Source organism: Physeter macrocephalus, chromosome 20 (assembly GCF_002837175.3).
Source record: "Physeter macrocephalus isolate SW-GA chromosome 20, ASM283717v5, whole genome shotgun sequence".
Classification (NCBI taxonomy): domain Eukaryota; kingdom Metazoa; phylum Chordata; class Mammalia; order Artiodactyla; family Physeteridae; genus Physeter; species Physeter macrocephalus.
In genome coordinates, this window is record NC_041233.1 from 75,102,178 (window position 1) to 75,125,182 (window position 23,005).

Consider the following 23,005-nt stretch of genomic DNA (forward strand, 5'->3'; position numbering starts at 1 on the left):
GCAGGGGGCGCGGGTTCAATTCTTGGTAGGGGAACTAAGATCCCACATGCTGTGGCATGGCCAAAATGTAAAAAAAAAAAAAAAAAAAAAAATGTGCTCCCCAAGAAGCCCTCCTTGCTGCATCCCACCTCATGCTAATGACTCCTGCCCTTTGTTTTCCCTCCATACTTAAGCATCCCATTTGTACCACTACATCACGCATGTGCTCTTGCACACATTTCTTGCCTCCCTAATTGGCTTGTAAAGTCTACAAAGGTAAGGACTGTGTTTCTACTTCTCCGGTATTCCAAGGTTAGGCGGTATGGCAGGTGCTTAGGACTACAAACTTTGAGTTTAAACATCTACTTTCAAGTTTCAGTCTCCCACTTGGCTGCTGTGTGGCCTTGAACACATTGCTTAACTCTCTTAGCCACCATTTCCTCTCCTGGAAAGTGGGGAGAATAATAACATTACCTCAAGGGTGTGATTGGGGTGTCCATATTTTATGTTTAGATACTATCAGAGGCACTTTTATTTAGTTTGTTTTCAAACTCCTGCAAAATGGAGACAGCAGGCTTCCAGTGCCAGCAGTTAATCTGTGATTATACTGTGAAGATTATTTCAAGCTCAGTGACGTGAGAAGTGGTTTCACAATCATTTCAGTTCAGAAAGCATCATCATCTCCTCCCCCAGCTAGGACTTCTCATAACTATTTAAATATATTTCATGGTTTTTGACAAAGGGTTAAAATTTAGGTATATAAGAAAATACTTGTTAGCAAAGTGTCCTTTTTATATTTGTCATGGAGAAACACTACTCAAGCCATCTTTTGCCTATGTTTGGACTCAGCATTTGTTTCAACCTAATTGTCTATCAAAAGGTTCTCTGTTTATCTCCCTGGCTTATATTCTTTATCCCCCCAGTTTCTCTTATCAGGAAAGAGAAACTTTACAGCATAGTACTTAAAAGTACTTTCAGGGGCTTCCCTGCTGGCGCAGTGGTTGCGCGTCCGCCTGCCAATGCAGGGGAACCGGGTTCGCGCCCCGGTCCGGGAGGATCCCACATGCCGCGGAGCGGCTGGGCCCGTGAGCCATGGCCGCTGAGCCTGCGCGTCCGGAGCCTGTGCTCCGCAACGGGAGAGGCCGCAGCAGAGGGAGGCCCGCGTACCAAAAAAAAAAAAAAAAAAAGTACTTTCAGGTCCACATGATTGTCTTTGTGTGTTTTAATTAAGCTGATTCCTTACTTAAAGAGAGGCTCACGTTAACAATTGCATAGTTTTCTTTATCAAAAAAAAAAAAAAGAGGCTTCTATTCTGTTTTCATGGGATAATAAATAAGACATTGACTTTTAGTCCTTCACATAGTGCCTGGCTCATAGTCAGTGACTATTAGGAATCTGTGGTAGTATGATGCTGTCAGGTCCCAGGTGTTATAAACATTTTGGCGGAATTAATATCACTTGAGTTTCACATCTGAGCAGCATGACTTTTGATCCGTTTTAAAATGGTATCTTGTTTGGTTTGGGAAACACCTGATATTAAAATGTAGATTGAAGGGGTGGGATAGGGAGGGTGGGAGGGAGGCTCAAGAGGGAGGAGAGATATGGGGACACATGCGTGCATTTGCTGATTCACTTAGTTGTACAACAGAAACTAGCACAGCATTGTGAAGCAATTATACTCCAATAAAGATGTATTAAAAAAAAGAAAATTCAGTGCTTTGGTATGAAAATAGAAACCACTGTCATGACTTGATGTTTGAAATTCTTTGATTTTTTTTATGCATAAAATACCCATATTTACTTCTATAACTCATTTATTTCTGAATTTGAGTTTGGGGCTACGGTTTCAAGCACGTCTCTACAAGCAGCACATTTTGGAAGGGGTAGATTTTATTCCTACTAAATAAGAAGCCAGGTTGTAATTAGTCACTGTATTTTCTCCTTTTCACATTTTTTAAAAGAACTAGGGACATCATAGTGGGCTATGTGAGGACTTCGTTCGAATGGATGCCGCTCACATGTATGGTGAACAGGGTTTCCTGATGTGAATATGCAGTCATTTTCATTAATGTGATTTCAACATTGGTGTATTTTCTGCTTCCTTAATGACCAGTTATGAACATAATTATATAGCATAGGACTAGAAGTATACTAAACAGTATCAAAGCTCACAACTTCATAGCAGGAGCAGTACTTAGGTGAGTGACAACGCCAGCTAAGTAATGATGAGACCCCGTGACTGGGCCACCTGCACACTTGTCCGACCTCCTGCCGCTACTGTGAGTGTGCGTGCAGGACCCGCTCCAGGGTTCTCCACCAATTCCAGGGTTCCATTTCCATGGAAGATACACAATATATACCCCCAAAGGAAAAAAAGGATGCTCCCATTGCCTCGGAAGATGCTCCCTCTAACTGCACTGTAGCCGGGACACCTGTGTGTGTGAAGCACAGGCCCTTCTGCTCTCCGTCTGCAGCCGCTTAGCCCAGCTCACGCTGAAGCTCATTCCCTGCCAGCCAGACGATGTCTTCACCTACGACCTCCCAGCAGTCTCAATCTAGGATAGTGATGACACATACAAAAAAGCTCATGACTGCTTCTGGTTGCCCTAGAAATCAAACCAAGGCATCCTGAAGGATCAACAGTAGGTAGCTGAAAGACTGAAAGAGGGCCAGAAACTTTAATGGCTGGAAAACACGACTTGGCAGAATAGAGAATGAGAGATTAGAGCTGGGAGAGCAGCTTAGGAGAGCACGTGCTGAGAGGAAGAGAGTGAAGAGCAGAGATGTGGTTTGTGAAACTGGCCATCGATAGGGCGATGGCTGAAACAGAATTCTGACACCAAAGATAAACAGCATGGGGCCCTAAGAGCCGTGGAAGTAGCCAAAGGTGCTCCGAGGAGAAGGGGCAGTGGGGCGCTGCGGAAAACCAGCAGTGCAGATCCCACCCTCACACCCTCCTTTGGTGACAGACTCAGAATGGCTGGATCTGAGTGCAGAAGAGCAGTAGGTATTACTGTCCTTACATTTTGAGTAAAGGCAGGAGAAGACTCACTTATCTGGGAATGGGTGTAGCACAGGAAAGAAAATTATGTGCTCTGGAGTCACACAGGCACACATCCTGCCTCTGAAACCAACCCATGGGACCTTTAGCAAGTCACTGATCCGCTCTTGACCTCAGTCCACTTTGCTATGAAATGGGGGATAACAAGTACCTACCTCATACGGCTGTTTGGAAGATTAAGTGAAAGAATCCATTTGAGTTCTTAGTGCAATGCCCAGAGTATGGTAAACTCTATAAATGTTGCTGTGGAAATAATATAAGAATTGCTTAGGAAAGAAAAATATGAAAGCAGAAATATGAGCCTTTGAGAAATTAACCTTACCTAAACAGCAGATATAGTTTTGGTTTTTTCTAGTTCCATGTTATAAAATCCTTCCCTTTTGCTGCTAAGTCAGAGCAACAATATTTATGATCCAGATAGCTAAACAGAGAACCTATTTGCCAACTGAGCAGGTTAAGAGAGAAGGTCTTGAGGATGCGTAAATGTGACTGTGCTCCATCTTAAGTGATAAATGTCTCTGCTTTATTTTTCTGCATTAAATTAAGAAAAAAAACCCCACAACTCTTTCTGGCTGTCAAATGGTTTTATTATCTATCTAAAATGTAAACCTTTCACAAGAATCATGAAACATGTTATAGTTAGATAGCTACTATTGGAAATTAATGATAGCTTATAGATTATATTTATCGTTAATCGCCTTATGCATAACTGAACTTAAAATGGACTTACCAACTCTGAAATCTCAAATTTCTCATCAAAGGTAAGTTCTTTTTTCTACCGTGGTTTGTGGAATTTGAAATAGCAACTCAGCCTCCCCTCTCCAGTGTTAAAATGAATGTACTGAGGAGAGCCTCAACCTCAAACACAATTTGGCTCTTTGTTTATGCTTTTATCAGAGGGCACTCCTTCCTTGATTCAAGGAAAGACAGAAGAAGTTAAACGTATTGTGGAGTCCTGCCTGTTGAAGCAAAGAAATGCCTTTTGCTACATAATGAAAAGTGAGTCCCAAATCAACCCCCATTACCGTCCATACCAGGGCTTGCTTCCCAAAGCCTTTCTCCAAATCCTTGTATAATTTCTCTTTGTGCTCTTCTAGACTGGACTGGGCCAAAAATACTCAAGACCCTCGGATTGCAGTAGGTTCCCAGTCCCCATTAGAAAAGAAGATTAAGGTGAGGAAATACATTTACCATGAACTTTGGAGCCAGCAACAGAATCATACAAATTTATCACCAAGTTAAAAAGGGCCCAGGTATTTCAAGGGAGCATGCTTGGCTTGTACTGTTTGGTTCATTGAGCAACTGTGGTGCTGACTGGACAGCACTGAACAAAATCAACACCCACAACCTCCTAGGGCTTATAGTCTAGTGAGGGATGTGGACATTCAATAGTTACCACAGATTGTGAGAAGTGTCATGAAAAGGTGGGATTTTATTTGAATGAGTACGTAGAAGGCCTGAAGAAGTGACACAGACTAAAACCTAAAAACCACAGTCAGAGCTGCTATATTATGTGTTTGGGAGTATACAAAGGAAGAACATGTGAAAATACTCAGACAGGAAGGAGAACACGGCGTTTGAGGAACAGAAAAGTCAGCGTGGCTGGGGCAGGAGCAGTCGGCTTGGGAAGCGTCTTTGGAGACGCAGTCAGGAACCAGCTGATGGATGCCATGCTGGCGTTGGGGATCTTCTCCCGAGAGCAGTAAGACGCTATCCCAGGTTTCTGTGCAGGAAGGTGATGTGCTCAGATTTATGTAATACAGAGATCACTCTGGCTGCTGTGTGATCGATCTGATGGGGCTGGGGACAGAGGAAGAAAAGTGTGGATTCAGGGAAGCTAGTTACGGGCTGCTACCATGGGGGGTGCGTTTTCAACTGAGAAGTGACAGGACTGAGGAGGGGGAACGGAAGGAAGCACTCTGGAGGAAGAGTCGAGCAGGGATGTCAAGCAGGCAGGTGAAGCTGAGGCGAGCACACGGCAGCCTGTGTGCTCTCCTGTCTCGCTCATCCCTGACTCCCACTCCAGACCGGTGCCTGACACACAGCACTGCACTTCTGGAGTGATCAGGACTGTCCTCGTCCAAGGAAGCCTGAGTGTGACTGTGCTCTATCTTAAGGGCCAGTTTCTCTGCTGCATCTTCCTACATTACATTTAAAAGGCAACCAGCAAAGCCGGAGGAGGGGGTGGCCACGAGGCAGGAAGAGAATGAGGGGCTATTCAGTTACTCGCGGACATTCAGCTAATGGCTGGAAGAGCGTAGGGGGTCCAAGATAGCCTTAGTCACATGCCCTTGGCTATCGCCTGAAAGCCAGAAGAAAGAAAGGTATTTCAAGGAGGAGAGAGTAGTCAACCACTGTAGAATGCTGCTGGGAAGTCAAGTACGACAGGGACAGAAACGAGATGACTCGTGACCTAGATGAGAGTGATGGGGGTGGAAGCTGAACTGAAGAGGACTGAGGGAAAATGTGAGGCGAGAAAGTGGAGAGGCAACTGCTTCAAGTTACGCTGTGAAGGGGAGTAAAAAACGGGATGTGCGGTAAAGGAAGAGTTTTCCTTTTCTGTTTGAAGATGATCTATACTGAAGTGTATTTTTATGCTGATGGAGCGATCCAGGAGGCGGGAAATTGTGAAGCAGGAAAGGGAATGTGATCATGGTAAATTGAAGTTCTTGAAGTTCCACAAGCACAGGTGGAAGAACTGGCTTTTGATAGGCCAAGGGGCATCGTTTCCACCGTAAAGGCAGGAAGGCAGAGTCCCGGATAGATGCATGGGGCTGTTCCTGCAGTGGGAAGAGGACGGTGCTCCTGAGGGGCTGCTTCTGTTTTTACAAGGATGTCTAAGGCACAGTCTTCAACCAGGAGGGAATGCAGGGGGAGGAGAGGGGAAGAGGCTTGACGAGGAAGACGTGAAACAATTACGAGACCCTAGCTGGGATGTGGTGTAAGAGTGCCCTGCAGGTCTAATAGCCACTTGAGATCTGTGCCATGGACTATGTATATAATAAAGGACAGCCAACTTAAAGACTTCTAATACTTCCCTTTGACAAGAGTTTAGGTGGTGTCCATTCTTCAGAAGTGATGAAACTATTAGCCTAAAAGATTCAACAGGAGAATGAAACACTTCTTCAACTTAAGGCCATGTCTTTTGACTTCTGGTTTGCCCAAGCAGAGGCATACTACTATCAACACTACCAGGGAGTGATGCTGGAAAAAGCATGCAAATACAAAATAGTTCCAGAATGGGAAATTAAAATAGAGGAAGAGAAAAAGAGACCACAAAATGAGAAAACAGAAGATGCTAAAAAATGATACTATTTAGTGCCTGAGAGAGCGCTGAACCAGATACGGAAACACGTATACCGAGCCGAACAAGCCAGAGGCCTCAGAGACCACAAGTATCGACTACTCCCTCAAGGAATCTCAAATGAAATACCTTCCCCCAAAGTATTAACACTGGAGACTAATGAAAACACTGAAAATATCCAGAAAACACACAAAACTAAGACCAAAAAGCACAGGGTGGCCTGGGCAAAGAAACAGATAAAGGGACATCAAGATCAAATGACCTGAGGGAGAGAACTCACAGAGCAAAGCAATGGTCGACGAGGTGCCCAGAAACTCTCTACGCAAGCTCCCCCTTTCCTGAAATCTCAAGAGGAGAAAGAGGAAGTAAAAGAATTTGAATGGGTCACGGCCTATCCAACTGTCCAGCCTTACCAGGAAGCACGTATGGAAGTGACTATTCTGATGGAAAAGTCAAAAAGAAGAGGATAAAATTGCAAAACCACTCCGAAGAGAGCTCTTGAGTATACCACCATTTCTGAGAAGTCAACTAGAAAAACAGAAAGTTTAAATTATTTTCTAGATTGTATTTCTTTTTTAGGCTAGCATACCTTCATAGATGTTGGTGCAGTAAAATCCTATATCCCCTATATTGTTTCTAAGTGCATCACACTGGAAAAAAAAAAAAAAAAAAAAAGTTAAACCACAAGCACAGCATTCCCAAGTGTTTCAGCTACCTGTATAACTAACCTAAAAACCTTGTGAATTAAAACGACCACCATTTCATTCAATTCTGTAGGGATTCAGGCACAGCTCAGCTGAACAATTTTTCTGCCCCATGCAGCACCACTGGAAATGCTTGGGGACATTCAGGTGATGCCTTGGTAGGGATGGCTGGGAGGCTTGAGCCTAGCTGGTCCTTCGCCTTGTCTCCCCTCTCCAGGTAGTTTCAGGGCCACGTGGTAGTTGGACTTATTACATGGTGACTCAGGGCTCTGGGAGGCCTATCAGATGCTCACTTCTGCTGTATTCCACTGATCAAACAAGCCACCCAAGATCAGCCCACATTCAAGGGAAGAGAAACAGACTCTTTCTCTCAAAAAAACTTGGGGCTGGGCTACCCTAGTGGCGCAGTGCTTGAGAATCCACCTGCCAATGCAGGGGACACGGGTTCGATCTCTGGTCCGGGAAAATCCCACATGCCGCAGAGCAACTAAGCCCGTGCACCACAACTACTGAGCCTGCGCTCTAGAGCCCGTGAGCCACAACTATTGAGCCCGTGTGCCACGACCACTGAAGCCCGTGCGCCTAGAGCCCATGCTCCGCAACAAGAGAAGCCACAATGAGAAGCCCATGCAACGCAATGAAGAGTAGCCCCCGCTCTCTGCAACTAGAGAAAGCCCGCATGCAGCAACGAAGACCCAGCGCAGCCAAAAATAAATAAATAAATATTTTAAAAAAGAGTGTGACCCTCTATCAATTATTTAGCTTCCCTATTCTCTGTCTCCAATCTGTTAAAAAAAAAAAGTAGTGGTGGAGTGGCACAGTATAAACCTCATGGGATCTTTGTATAAAGCATTTAGCACAGAGCCTGCTATATAGCAATCTACCAATAACAACAGCGACTGTTTAGAAACATACACTGAAGTGCTATGCTACCTCTAAGCTTTAAGCAAAATTCTGGAGAATTTTGATAGGAGGAAGAGAAATCTTATAATCTCTACAAATCTTAACCTCTCTTTGCATCAATCTCCTTATCTGAAAATAAGAGTAATCTAATGCCTACTTCAGAGAGTTCTTACAATCATTCAATGAGTTGATATTTGCAAACTGCTTGAAACAGCATGCAGCAACGAAGACCCAGCGCAGCCAAAAATAAATAAATAAATAAATAAATAAAAATTTTTTAAAAAAACTTGGGGCTGTGTTTTAATCTACCACTCCAAGCCTCTGAAAACTCTTTATCACACACCTGTATCCTTCCTTATGCTTTTCATTCTTCTTTTATGTGAACACTGCTCATAAGAACAAATATTGTTACACAAACAAAGAAACCTGCAATTCCACAGCTTCTGAGTTGATCTTGACTAAAGAGCCCTGGCTCCCTCTCTATAAATATAGACAGACAGTGTAAAAGCCTGTTACAATTATTATGCAGACAACACATTGGCTTGTATTCTCCAATGTACCTAAAATTTAATGGGATATCATGTAGCTAGGCCTAAGCCCTAGCCGTGCCAGAGATCCAAGACTCTGGGACGTAGCCCCTTAGAGGGCTTACAATCTACTGGGGGAAGAGAACAATAGAAGAAGTAAAACAAAGCTATGTCCAATTCTGTAGTACGAAAAGCTATACTGAGAATATGGACTAGAGAGTAGGGTAGCAGCAATTTATGGGGGACGTGGGGGCCTGAGAATGCATTTTGGAAAATACGTCCTCGGGGAGGCAGAGCAGTTAGGAGAAACTCAACGTCAATGCCTACCTCCTGCCGGCCACCGTCGGCGCAAAAATGGGGCACGGACTTATTTCAGTTCCAGTGGGGGAACTCCACTGCAAACAGACAGCGTGAGGAGCACAGAATAACTGAGGAAAGCACAAGGTGCTGTTAAAACACATCGCTCTGGAGGAAAAGAGGCTTTGGGGATGTTACATGAGTTTGATCTTTAAGAGAGAACATACCAGTTTGGTTTTTTTTTCTTTCTATTCAGATATTTAATGAAGTAAAAGTGGCCCATAATCTCCCTGTCCAAATAACTACTGTTGATAATTTTTTAAAATAATGAAAAAGTACACGGTTAGAAAACTCAATTACAGAAAGGTACAAAATGCAAAGGAACAGCTTTGCCTCCTTGGTTTGCAAAAGGTAACCACTTTTAAGTTTCTTAATGACGAGAGTTTGAAACAAGTAGAAAGCAGATGAATGAAAAATCAGCTCTAAACACACATGCTCGAAAAATTCAAATGTTAAACCACATGCTGTGCGATTCCATTTATGTGAAATGTCCAGAATAGGCAAATTTACGAAGACAGAGACAGACAAATTTACAGACGCAGTGCAGGTTAGGGGTTGGTTAGGCTGAGGGGTTGGAGGGTGGATTGAGAGGGGTGAGTGACTGCTACTGGTCCAAGGCTGGGGGGACAAAAATGTTCTAAACCCAGATTGTGGTGATGGCTGCACAAACCCGTGAAGAGACTAAACAACAATGAATTAATTATACACTTTAAATGGGTGAATAGCATAGTATGTAAAGCATATCTCAGTAAAGCTGTTTAACCAAAAGGAAAGCAACGGCTAGAGTTGAGGGAAGGAAGTGAGCCTGGAAATGTGGGCAAAAGGCCTGATCCTGCGAGGCTCTGAACATCACTGACGAGCTCAGGGTTTCAAACCTTGAAAGCAGTGGGCAGATGGCTGAGAAACTGACAAGCGGATTTGAAGATACGGAAGCGATCTGAAGGACAGACAGGAGGCTAGTCTGTGGCAGCAAGGGAGCAGATGGGCATTAGTGACCGCTCAAGGTAGAGACTGTGGCGGTAAAAGACAAAAGAAATCCTAGGTTTCTCTCTGAGAAAATAAGGTAGTAAAAGTACCCATACGGCAATAACAGGGAAAACAAATTTGGGGGCTGTTTTATACATATGTCTAAAAAGCCCACACACATGCTGTCCAATAAGCCATTGGTTACGTGCATCTGTAGCTTTTCAGAGAAGTTTAGTCAGATGAATTTTAGGGAATGTCCAGGATACAGATATAATATAAATCATGAGAGTAAGGTGGTGAAAGGGGAACCAGGGAAAGCATCAGACATAAGGATGTACGGTTTTCAAAAAGTAAATTTTCAAGTGTTAAATGCACAGCATTTATCCATTGGATTTAACAATTTGGAAAGGAAATCACCAATAAAGAGCCTTGGTAGGATGGTGGGAAAGGAGGTGCTACACAGCATGGTGTGAGGACTGACAGGAGGAGGCAGCAAGTGATTGTTATTTTAAAAGGAGACAGGACAGTAACTTGAGAAGGGTCACAGTAAGTTTTTGAAGATGAGAGGTGAGCTCCGCTGAAGGGAAAGTGCTACATACGGCGAAGGAATGACTGACAGCAGAGATCCGAGGATGCAGGGGTCCAGAGCCTCCACAGAAGAGACACCTCTACCTCTGACACCAGAGGGAAAGAGTGAGAAAGGATGGATATAGAAGTGTGGGAATGGGAAAAGGAAGCAACTAGGACTCAGGGAACATCAAGCACAGACTTGAAGGCCCAGCACCCATGGGAGCAGCATCACTCCACCCTGTTGTACGGGTTTTCTCTGTGGCAATCAGCAGCCCTCAAGTACAAAGAGAGGACTGCTGGTAAGATGGATCCAAAGTGGTCTGGCTTGGCTTGAAAGAGGACTGAGTAGTTTCTTGTGTTAAATCACAGACTGAATCATATAAAATTGCTGATATTTGACTGTATTTTACTTTAAAAAACCCAACAATTTCATATGGTGCCACCTAATATTTGTTGACTTGACTAGCTAACTTTACAGCGAAAAAGATGCACAAAGAACCGTAACGATCTTTAGGCCATTAACAACCTAACTAAAACTTCTAATGGGACAGCACTGGAGAAAGGAGAAACTCATCCCAAGAACAGAAAGTAAAGAATAACTACAATTATTTGTGAATACGGCAGTGAACCTCCTTTAATCAAAGACGACCCATTAACTATCAAAAGCTACACTTTACTAAAAACAATCTGTCTTTAAAAATGTTTAATCATACAGTATGTACAATACAATATGCTGCTTTCCTTTATGGACTTCACTATCCACTTGAGTCCTAAAAAAAGGGGGAAAATAGCTGGTTAACAGTTTATACATGATAAAGGTTCATTTAAGATGCATACATGAAATCTAACAACCAGCCCCTCCTCAGTGAGGAGGGCCCAAACAAACACACATTATCTATTTTACATGAATTCTCCTCTTTCCTTCAATTATCTGGGAACAAAAGAAGCTCAATTAATTGAAGCACATGTTAAGAGTTTACATTAATTGTTGCAAGATGTCTGGACCCAGGCAACGTTTACAGTATCAATTCTTGGCTACTCTTTATGCTGTGATTTTACTCTGTCCATCATGGACAGTATCAGAAAACACTGGTCACCATCATTTTACTTGGATTGTAGCAGAGAATTTAACCTATTGATGGATGCAATGAAAAGATAAATATTTTGTTAAATTTTTAAATGCTCAAATAATCCCCGATATATTGTGGGGATGAGTATCTTAGGGTAGGTAAACAGTTACTGAATTTTCTTCCTCAAAGTCAGTAGCTTTCTTCAGTATCTACTAATAAATGTTATTGTCTTTGAAACTGAATTCCAAAATCTCATTGGAATATAATAAAGAGCGTACATAATCAAGCTTAGGGCTTAAATGAAAGATGCTGTTTCATGTATACTTTCAGTAGACATTTGATTTCTTTTAAAAATAAAGCTATTTTTCCTTAAAAAAAAAGTTTACATTAAGTACTAAAAAGCTAATTTTAATTCTCCAAATCATAGAAAATTTGAGCTAGAAAAAAAAGTCTTAGCAATTATCTAATTCTGAATCCCCCCATTTTATAGATAGATTTATAGAGAAGGAAAACAAAGCTGAGTGAGACTGACTTGCCCAACACTGTAAAGGGGCAGAGCCAACAGAATCCCGTCTTCTGATTCCCATCCACCGCTGTGTGCAGTACTGAATGCCAGATCATTACTAAGATTTCCTCCCAGCAATGTTCTCCAGAAAGAGGAAGAATTACTTCATAAGCATAACTCAAATTTCAGAAATGCCCATTACCAACATCATCCCAAGGTAATTCCGTCTTAATCCTCCTTTTCTACTTTGTACCTATAAAGTAAGAGAACCTAATGGGACAATGAACAAAACTGATGGCGGGCTTCAATATTCCACTTATATCTAATTTATCCATTGGTTTGGGCGTAAAAAAAAGCCAAACCAAGAACAATCCCTGCTCTGTCTCTTTCAACGGCGAGTCTTAACAACACCAAAGTAATCAATCCAAAGAAGGGAACTTGCAACCACTAGGTCCTGGTCTGCTTTTTTCAACAGTTACACACAGTTCTAAAAATGGGGCACTAGAGGGCAGCAAAATCCACATTTCACCAGAATGTGAAAAGGTGAAAAAAAACTTTGATACGTGCAGCTTCCCATAGGAAATGTTACCTTCAGCTGGTGTCAAGCACTTAGCCTCTGCCGGCTTTGACTTGAAGTAATCATAGGCTCTGAGATCTCAAAGGTCTTCACAATCTCCTGGCAGAGAACAAAGAACATTTGGGCACTGGGTTTACAGCAAAGGAATTCTTGGAGACAACTGCCCAAGGCAACATGCAGAGCATTACCTCCCAGTCACGGTAACTCAAAGCTATAATTCCCTGATTCCTAATTTGAGTGTTTTGGTCAATTCCTCCACTTTCTTCGTTATTAACAGGCTCTGTTTGAAAGACAAAGTTTTCAAAAGTTATCAAGTCAGAAGAGGTAATCTGAACAGAAACCAATGAATAATAGGAATGAAACCTGTATCGACAAGATACTTAGAATATTACATATTTATTAGGATTTCATGCATTACCGTGCTGTATTTTTACAATAGCAAGTAGACCCGTTTGCTTCCATTCAGAAAAAAATGTGGTAGAATAACACATTCCAATCATTTGATAAACTCTGCGTAACTATGAACCAACCACAGAGCTAAGGCCTAGTGGGTCCAACATGAAATTAAGAACTTTTAAAGAAAGACATAAGTGCAAGGAAAGAACTTCTTTCTCTACAGGAGACGTTAGAAGGCAAAGAGTAATGGAGAGTGTGAATCATTCAACAAAGAATTAAAGATTCTCTCAGGGAAAGGAGGAGCTGCTGGCATTAGGGTTAAAATAGAAAGAAGGAAACTACAAAAATAACTGCAATTACAAACTTTCTAAATTAAAATTTAAGGGAAATTGTATGATTTCTTGTTCGTCTTCACAGCAACAGATGTTCAATCAATGACACAGATGAATCCATAGGTTTTAAACTATGATTAAGTTTTCAGTATTTTCAGTTAGGTGAAGAAGACACAGCATTGTAAAGTTTGTTACCTAAAATAAAAACTAGTTTACATTTAATAAAATACATTTCACAAACTCTAGTAACAAGTACACTTTCTCTAAAACTAATTTTTCTGAACATAGACTCATTTACCTATTATTGGCAGTCGGTCTTGGTCGAGTCGTATTCTTGCAAACCCATCCTAAAACACAAATGTGATTTTAGAAGACTAAAATTTAGATTCAAAACCTATAACCATTGGATGAAAAAATTACTCAATTAGAAAATTCTAAATCTTAAGACAATCAAAGTGTACCATAACAATAATGAGGAGTTTATATGGACAAGCCTTCTCTAACATCTTTCTTGACACGGGGTATCCCTCAGGTTCTAATCAGCTCTTTACAACCGCATCCTGAGGAGCTCTTAAATAAAACGGTAACCATCTTGACTCTCTGACTGATTCATACTTTTTGAATAGTCCACTTTTAATTTTTATTATTATTTTTTGTCTGTGCCACTCGGCTTGTGGGATCTTAGTTCCCCCCCCAGGGACTGAACCCGGGCCCTCAGCAGTGAGAGCGTGGAGTCCTAACCATCGGACAGCCAGGGAATTCCTGAATATCCACATTTTATTATGCATAATTCTACCATTTACCGTTGACAAAATATGCCTTTGTTATCATTTCTGGAAAAATACTTTGGTCAATACAAGATTTTTGCATAAGATGAAAATCGAACTAATCTTACAAGTGCAGGAATGCAACCTGACAGATGACTAAAGACAGCCTAGAGCACATTCTCAAAGTACATTTCTTTTTTTTTTTTTTTTTTTTTTTGTGGTATGCAGGCCTCCCTCTGCTGCGGCCTCTCCCGTTGCGGAGCACAGGCTCCGGACGCGCAGGCCCAGCGGCCATGGCTCACGGGCTCGAACCTGTGTCCCCTGCATTGGCAGGCAGACGCGCAACCACCGCGCCACCAGGGAAGCCCTCAAAAGTACATTTCTGATTACGTTTTTTTTTTTCCTAAACCATCTATTTTGAAATTACTTCAAACTTAAGAGTTACAAGACTACTGCAAAGACCTCCCAGATATCCTTTACCCCGAGTCACCAATTGTTTGACTTTTGCCATATTTACATTATTGCTTTCTCTCTATATATATTAATTTTTATGAGAGTGATAGACAATCTGTTCCTTTTCCCTAAGACTTCAGTGTATGTTTCTTGAAAACAAGAATATTCTCGTACATAACATGACAACTACCAAGTTTGGGAAATTTAACATTTATATCATACAGTTATCTAATCTATAAGTTCCATATTCAAATTTTGCCAATTCTTTCTCTAAAAAATTTCTAAAATGTAAAAGCAAGCACATAAGTTTTTAGCTAGTTTCTTCTGCCTATGACTAGTCAATGTTTTGCTACAATGGGTCTAAAACACTTATTGGTTAGTACAAATTCCTTTGCCAGCTCCCATCTATACCTGTTATTATTTACCCTTTTAAAAGCATATAAAAACAATTAGAGAAATAATCTTAAATCTTACCCTTATAATAAAGGAAACATGAAAGATGTTTTCCACTGTTCGGGCAAAAGAATGTGGATCAACCACAAAGTCAAAGAAGGACATCGGAGTATCAGCTACAGACAAAAGAGGAAAAAAATTCTTCAGTACAGGAAAAGTTGTTTTTGCTTATCAATTAAGACCAATACTCTCTAGTGTTAGCCAGAGAAAGGAAATGGGCATTCATCCTGTTGTAGGATGGAAATCAGTACAACCCTGCTGGACGGCAATCGTGTGTACCTGTTAAAAATCTGTAAGCTGTCCTACAGAAATATTAGCACAAGTGCAGAAAGTTATGTGCCAAGATTTTTCACTCCAGCAGTTTACACAAGAGTAAAATGTTATAAAGAACTTGCCCGCTAATAGAGGATTTGTTAAACGTATTTATGATACAGCCACCCAGTGGGAATCACTGAAAAGAATAAGCGGGATCTTATGTATCGATACGGGAAAATGTCCACATGGAGAAGTCATATTGCAGAATAATGTGTATATCATGATTAGCTTTGAAAAAAGCAAAAAACCGACAAGAAAAATCCCTACTTAGTTGCATATTTATTATGACATAAACATAAGAAAATCTGAAAATATACACATCACATTTTATAAGTGGCAACCTCTAGGGAGTGAGAACAGGTAGAATAGGTACTTGACTTTTTACTTTTCTCACTTCTATGGCATGTATTATTTTGTAACAGAAAAAATATCCCATCTTCTAAAAATAAAAATGAGAATTTACTACACCAGTGTTTTCATGGAATTTCTAGAGAGGAGAAGCCTCATTAAAGACGTTATGTCAAGAAAGAATCAAAATGATTCAAACATTACATATATGCCTTTTGAATAAAAATAACTTCTCACTGAAAGTGACCCAGGCCTAACTGATAAATACAAGTTGCTCCCTTTTGAGCTTGGTATCATACTTACGATCTTTTTGAAAATATGTTTGCAACAATCCCAAGATTCTTTCTACTTCTTTTTCTGTTGCTTCTTGATGAGATTCTTCCATTCTTTTTAACTGCAAATATAAAGTCGTTATCAAGCAGACTGACCTATTTGTCTGCCTGTTCACCTTTTCTGCTCTCTTACATGGCCAAACTCCTCTAAATATCTTTTATCTGGGATTGCTAGAAGTTTTTATCCCCATCTTACAATTAATAGTTAAAAAAGATTTTTCTGGTTTTAGTAACATTTTCATATTAATTTTCTAATAGAAGAGTAGCATTACCAAATCAACCATTTTCAGGTTGAACATAAAATAGCAAAATACAAAAGGGACACTTTAGAACAGTGGTTCTCAACCGGGAGTGACCGTGCACCACCCCTCCCCCACCCCACTGATGGGCCATTTGCTAACATTTGGTTGTCATACTTGGGGTGGGGGGGAGTGAGAGGATGCTATTAACATCTAGTGGGAAGAGGCCAAGGATGCTGCTAAACATGCTGTAATGCACAGGACAGCCTCTCACAGCAAAGAATTATCCAGCCCAAAGGCTGACAGTGCTGAGGTTAAGAAACCCTGGTTTGGGAGAACGAACCCAAACTATAGAAATGAGTTAAAACTAAGACAAGTGGTCAATCCGATAAAATGTTTAAAGGCTTAAACATGTCAAACATGATTCAAACATTAAATGATTACTTTTAAGTGACAGAACCTGACTCCAGACCCTAACGCTTAGACAAGATGGCCAAATTACATGTATATCATATTAATGGCTATTTGAAATCAGATGTGTTAAAAAGCAACATGTGAAAAAACAAACCTCGTCAGGCATTGCCTGCTGCTCTTCTATCATACGAACTTTTCTTGGACGATCAGTTCGTGGCTTTGGCACAGGGCACTCTCCTTGTATTGAACCCAACCTAATGAAAAATATGCTCTCATGTCTTTTTTTGTTTGTTTTTAAAACAAACTAATTTCACTAAACTGAAAGCAGTTCCCACGGCATAGTCAAATTCACAACCAGGCATCAGTGATGTATGAGTGACATCAGACCAAGACTCTTGTGTCAGGTTTGTAGCACCCTTTCCGCTCCCTCTGTGTGTCTAAAAGAATTCTCAGGAGCTCGCCTCAATCACAGATACCTCCTCAACACCTTCGTATTTTACTCTGAACAGTAAGCCGGTGAATATGCCTGTGGTCCTCCCAGCTAGCCTGTTGTGTTTCACAAAGCCAACTTCAGAGATCAGGGGAAGGGAACGAACAGCTCCACTGGGGTTAAAAGCCTTTTGGTCTGGGGGTGCCAGGGCAGAGGCCCACAGCCTGGGAATCCAGAACACACCTGTCTTAGGAGATAACAGGTCAGGCAGAGGCCAGGGGATTCCTTTCCCTTTTGGATTCCCTCCACATTCCAAAAAAGCCCTACAGAGGTATCATGCAGAAACCAAGGCCCAGAGAATTTAGACCCATGTGGTCCCTACCTGAGGAAATCAAAGTATACAGTAGAGATGGACAGATAAATATTCACGCACAAAGATCCATTTCCACATAATATGGTAGATCCTGTGGTGCTGTAGTGGAGTATTACTCAAGTGCTATGAGAGCATCTGGACAGAGAGATCTACCCAGACGTGGGAGTGGTCTGGTTGGGAAAACTGATCCTACACTGATACCTCTGTCTAGAGAAGTCACTGGAGGCTTCCAAGCTGGTGTCTGTGGGAGCAGTAAACCTTACCAGATGGAAAAAAATGGGGAAAGGACACTGCAGGCCAAGGGAACAAACAGCAAGTGCAACGCTGCAAAGCTGTACATAAATGATTGCGGCTGCAAGCTGAGCTACATCATGAGATAAAGTTTAAGCCACACAGCAAAAGGCTATCTTTAGATCCTAGGATTTCTGACAGAGCCTAGAACTCAGCAACAAAAAAGACTTGGACTTTTCCTATAGTAAGGAAGCTTGACCTTTTTGCTGTAATATACAGCGGTTCTGGGCACTTGAGTTAAGGGAAGTCTCGTTAAAAACAGATGCCGGGCCCCACGCCACCAACGGACCACATCTGCATCTCCAAAGCCTTCTAACAGACACTACCAATCTCAGAAGGTTTAGAAGGGTAATCAGAATAGACAAATGCCCCGGAGCTATCCACTTAAGGAAGAAACCACTTGGGTGCTTACCCTAGAGAACTTATCTACTATGTATTTAAAGGCTGTCTCACAGAAGAACCAGTAAGAGCTGTTCTTAGCTTCTCCATAGGACTGAGCTGGGAAATTAAGACAGAAGCCAATTCCATTTGAGTATAAAGAAAAGCTTTCCAAAATTAGAGTTGTATCCGAAAAATGAACTAGGCGGTTTATGTGATAGTGACTCAAGCAGTCTTCAAATATAAGTCAGAGATCATCTAACAGGGAATTATATAAAATAAATGGCACTTTACATATACTGGTAGAATTTTAAGACATCTTTCATAAGAGGTATCATCCTCCTACCTGATAAGGATTTTAAAGATGATAAAACAAAGCCAGACATTATGCCACAGACCCAAAGTCTGCCACGCCAGAAAGCAAAGGAGCAACTAAGACCCGGCACAGCCAAATAAGTAAATAAATAAATAAATATTAAAAAAGAAAATAAAAGAAAGAAAGCAAAGGAGCCAGCAGGGTGCCCTGGTAAGGAGGTGCCAGCCCACGGCCTTTCCTGCTTAAATTAAGCAGGATGAGGGTCCATGCACATCAAGATTTTATGGGCTTTTAAATCAAAGTTTAGAAGGTCTCCAAACAACGTCATCATGATCGTCACCTCCACAATACCAAATAATTTTTGCCCCTACAATAAAAAACAATTTAAGGTTTACAAATGGCTGGTCTGTCGGATTTTTAAAGTAATCTTACAGAAAGTGGAATGTATGGGTTTTATTAAAGGTGTTTTCTGCTGTTTTGCCTGATATTTTCCAGGAGTCATAGACTATGAATTCAAAATCAGAACTATCTTCATCACGGATGAGTTCTTCAGCTTCTAGCGGATTTACACCCATATGTGTCAGCTACAAAAATGAAGGGAGACAAAAACCCCAGTTAAGCCACAAGCAATCATTCACCGTACCCAATCATCTCTACCACTAAACAGGCCAGAGGCAAAGTCTGTTTTTGCTGTCCTAACATGTTGGCTAAATTTCTTATTATAAATTCCTATTTTCAAAGGTACCTTCTTTGTGGCAGAAAATATTCCTCAATGTACTCAGAACCTTTTGGTAAGAAAGCGAGAGGATCCAGACCAATGATTTCACCAGAGCGATTCTGTACCCCCCGTGCCCCCGCAGGGGTCTTTTGGCTTCATGTCTGGAGACATTTTTGGCTGTCACAACTGGGTTGGGAGGAGGCGGAGAGGGCAGCGTTACTGGCAGCTGGTGGGCAGAAGCCAGGATGCTCTCAGTATCCTACAACAGGCCCCCACGACAAAGACTCAGCCAGCCCAAAATGTGCCCAGCCTGAGAAACCCTGCTCTAGCCCCCTGCAGGCTGAAGGGTGGACAGACCAGAAATAAGCCCACCGGGAATTTCTGATCACCCGTAGTTCACTTTTAAAGTATCAGCAAAGCTGAATTAGCATAAAAATATGACATGACATCCCAAAGCAAAAGTTCTGAGACAGAACAGGGAAGTTTAGCTGGCTTTCAATTTTCATTTTTCAGCCAACCTCCTGGAGACCTCTATTCAGCTTGTATCTCAGCATTTCCAGAGAGCAGGGGCCTAGCATCAGGGAGAGAATCGTTCATCTTAAAACCGCCTTCCTGGGAAGAGTTGGCGGAAGTCTAATAACTCTGCTACCTGAAGCTACCTTACTGAAAGTGTATTATATTAAATTCGCTTTTATGAAAGTACACTTTTATTACACTATAAAATTATGAAATGCCTAGAGGTTATCAAATTAAAATGGTAGTATCATATATAAACAATAATCAAAAACCCTCAGAGAGCTTCACCCTTTAAAGGCAGTTAAACTTTGAGGAAAAGAGAGGCTGCCAGAACTCGATCAGAGAGGCATGGTCAGCTCCACTCCGTTCTCCTGCCACCCTGTCCCACCACTGCACGCTTGGAGGAACACCTTTCCATTTTTGTCTGGTCAAATCTACCAATCTTTTCTTTATAGTCTTTTTATTTAGTGTCATACTTGAAAAGATCTTCCCTTCCCAGAGACTAGACAGCTATTAATTTCAGGTTTTATATGGACTGCTTTAAGACTTCTGGAATTTATTTTGATATGTTAATTAAAGTACAAAGCTCACCCTGATAAATAAAAGTAATTTTTAAAAAGATTACCCAATACATAGTTAACTTTATTTATTGAGCTATACATCAGTGTGCATTTTCCATTTAAAAAGATTACCCAATACATAGTTGACTTTATTTATTGAGCTATACATTAGTGTGCATTTTCCAAAATGCATGATACTTCAAAATTTAAAAGTTGTTAAAAAAGAAAATTTTAAGGTTTAAAATTTAAGTAGGGTAGGGCTTCCCTGATGGCGCAGTGGTTGAGAGTCCGCCTGCTGATGCAGGGGACACGGGTTCGTGCCCGGGTCCGGGAAGATCCCACATGCCGCAGAGCGGCTGGGCCCGTGAGCCATGGCCGCTGAGCCTGCGCGTCCGGAGCCTGTGCTCCGCAACGGGAGAGGCCACGGCGGTAAGAGGCCCCCCCCCAAAAAAAAAAAAAAGAAAGAAAGAAAAAAAATTTAAATAGGGTAAATTTAAATTTTAAAAAAATCTAAGGTTTTAGAAACAACGAAAACCTCGTCTGCCTCATACCTTTACAAAATAATTTATCTGGTCATGTCTCATGGTAGTAAATCATTTTAATAACCTTTTAACAAACATTTGGTCAGAAAATCAATGTCCTAGCAGAAATGCTAGGACACAGGTTGGCTCAAAGCAGAACCAAGGGAAAAAAGACAACAGAGTAAGGTACAAAGTTAGTCTCCTTGTGGTTTTTTTTGGTAAATCCATCAAGGAAAAGTTTCCAAATTTCAGGTAACAACCATTCAAACGTATTAAGAGGCAAAGACAGGTGAACAAAACAACAACAACAAAAAAACCCCAAAAGCAGAACCCCAATCATATTCGGATGGTTCTGAAATATTCTCAAGACAAATCAAAACATGCCCCCTCCACCAAACCTGTCATCTCCAGCTGAACTCTGCCACCTGCAGTGTGGGCTTTTGCCCAGCCTGGGACAAACGTCCTGGGTCACTGAGAATAAGCTGGAAGACTTATGAACTGACAGCTGAGTGAGGAAAAAAAATGGCCATTTGAAATAAACATAGCACCCAGAGTCTTAGAAGCCTAGGAGATTTTCAAACTGCTCTAAACTGCCAACCTAGATTCCAACACATAGCTCGACTGTCATCTGTTTAATTTGGTAAGATCTCTTTGGAGGAATCTGAGGCCCAAAAAAGGAAAAAAATGAAGTGAAAACCATTTGCATATGGATACAAGCAAAGTAGATAGTTATACAATATGTGACAGATGAAGCATTTTTTATTAGGATTCTGTAGCTTTGAACTTACTAGAGTTTCAACATATCTTAACATATCAAACGAGTTCAGATCAGAACGCAGCTGCTTTGCCTTCTCTTTGCCCAAATCTGAAGCCAAAACAAGAAAGTGGGCGTCTAGGACTGCTTCTCTTGCTCGGGACACTATTCAAAAAAGAAGGAAAACACACACATTACAACATACACATTATCCACAGGTATTTTCCCAAAACTTCCAACTACACTTACTCCGCATTTCCCACGGGACCAAAAATATCTCAAACATCATCCATCTCCGTCTAAAAAGTGGTTCCCCTGCCCAGCTCACCAAAATCTGAAATCAAAGCTAACCAGTCTTCCTAAAAGCCAACTCCCTCTGCACTTTTCCTGCTCCCGGGAACTGAACCGCAATCTCGTAACAACCCCAGCTTAACAAAACCTATATCATCTCCAGCACCGGCTTTTCCCTTTGACTCCAGCAACCCATCTCAGCCACTGTGAACATCACGCTGATGATGTAAGTCAAACTGAATGCCTGCTATGTGTAAGGCACTGTGCTGGGCGTGGTGGTTTGCCAACCAGCAACAGGTAAGTGGTCAAGGAGCCTCAGCTGAAATTAGGTGCGGGGCCGGCAGCAGGAGATGCAGCCTCTGCCTGGCAGCACGAGCGCCACCAAATGAACAGTCTACAGGCAGCAGGGCCGTGACCGCTGAGGATGGATTTAAGATAAGCTATAGGCAGAAAGAGATTTAAATAGGACACAAGAAAGGAATGGGGCAGGGAAACCGAGGAGGAAGTTTGGGGAGGTGAGGGAAGGGTCCATTGGGGGAAACAGCAGGGCTGAGAGGAATGGGTTTAATCAGACTCCGAAGGGAACAGGCAGCGTGTAAAAGCGCTCCAGGAACACCGGCAAAGGCAAACTGAAAAGACAACCAAGAAGAGACAAATACGGCAAAGTTCAAATACACAAATACCTTTGCTTGGCTCACTCCCCAAGGCCATTTCGTTTGAATTACTATTTCCCGAACATTCCTCAGGCTGGTGAACTTACTGACTCCAGGCTTTGTATTTATACATAATTTTCTTCAGATTTTTTTTTAAGCATTATCACAATTTTAAAATATATTTATTTATTTATTGGCTGCATTGGGTCTTCGTCGTTGCGCGCGGGCTTTCTCTGGTTGCGGCGAGCGGGGGCTACTCTTCGTTGTGGTGCGCGGGCTTCTCATCGCAGTGGCTTCTCTTGTTGCGGAGCGCGGGCTCTAGGTGCACGGGCTCCAGTAGTTGTGGCACGCGGGCTTCGGTAGTTGTGGCACGCGGGCTTCAGTAGTTGTGGAACAGGGGCTCAGTAGTTGTGGCTCGCGGGCTCTAGAATGCAGGCTCAGCAGTTGTGGCGCACGGGCGTAGCTGCTCCATGGCATGTGGGATCTTCCCGGACCAGGGCTCGAACCCGTGTCGCCTGCATTGGCAGGCAGATTCTTAACCACTGTGCCACCAGGGAAGTCCCTCTCCTCAGTTTTATTTTAGGAGAATTACTGCGAAAGTGACAATGAGTGAGAGAACGAGGCAGAGGCAG

At 41.9% G+C, this 23,005-nt stretch overlaps 1 protein-coding gene and 1 long non-coding RNA gene across 3 annotated transcripts in view; one reads left to right on the top strand and one right to left on the bottom strand.

The window, feature by feature from the left end:
• Positions 1-6,925, top strand: part of LOC129391630 (uncharacterized) — a 21,680-nt gene extending 14,755 nt beyond the window's left edge. The window contains exons 2-3 of the long non-coding RNA XR_008616105.1: positions 3,938-4,213; positions 6,096-6,925. This is a non-coding gene — a long non-coding RNA (uncharacterized lncRNA). The remainder of the gene's footprint in view (positions 1-3,937; positions 4,214-6,095) is intronic.
• Positions 4,309-22,944, bottom strand: NSMCE4A (NSE4 homolog A, SMC5-SMC6 complex component). 2 transcript variants are annotated; one of them, XM_028481014.2, is made up of 10 exons: positions 22,404-22,944; positions 21,464-21,594; positions 18,793-18,944; positions 16,727-16,826; positions 15,891-15,981; positions 14,946-15,040; positions 13,550-13,598; positions 12,712-12,803; positions 12,536-12,622; positions 4,309-4,840 (listed from the first exon to the last, which is right to left on the bottom strand). In XM_028481014.2, the coding sequence occupies exons 1-9, from the start codon at positions 22,429-22,431 to the stop codon at positions 12,548-12,550; spliced, it is 813 nt and encodes a 270-aa protein (XP_028336815.2). In that variant the 5' UTR covers positions 22,432-22,944; the 3' UTR covers positions 4,309-4,840; positions 12,536-12,547. The 2 variants fall into 2 exon arrangements, with proteins under 2 accessions (XP_028336815.2, XP_028336814.2); XM_028481013.2 differs by lacking the exon at positions 4,309-4,840 and adding an exon at positions 10,980-11,141 and having other exon boundaries at positions 22,404-22,941.
• Between the last annotated feature and the right edge of the window lie 61 nt (positions 22,945-23,005).

What these genes read in the sequence shown, in the direction of transcription:
- NSMCE4A (XM_028481014.2), bottom strand. Translation starts at nt 22,431, where the DNA reads ATGGCCTTGGGGAGTGAGCCAAGCAAAG. An exon ending in AGCAGGCAATGCCTGACGAG is followed by an intron (nt 15,982 to 16,726) that starts GTTTGTTTTTTC and finishes TTATATTTGCAG; the next exon opens with TTAAAAAGAATGGAAGAATC. An exon ending in AGACCGACTGCCAATAATAG is followed by an intron (nt 12,804 to 13,549) that starts GTAAATGAGTCT and finishes TCTTTCAAACAG; the next exon opens with AGCCTGTTAATAACGAAGAA.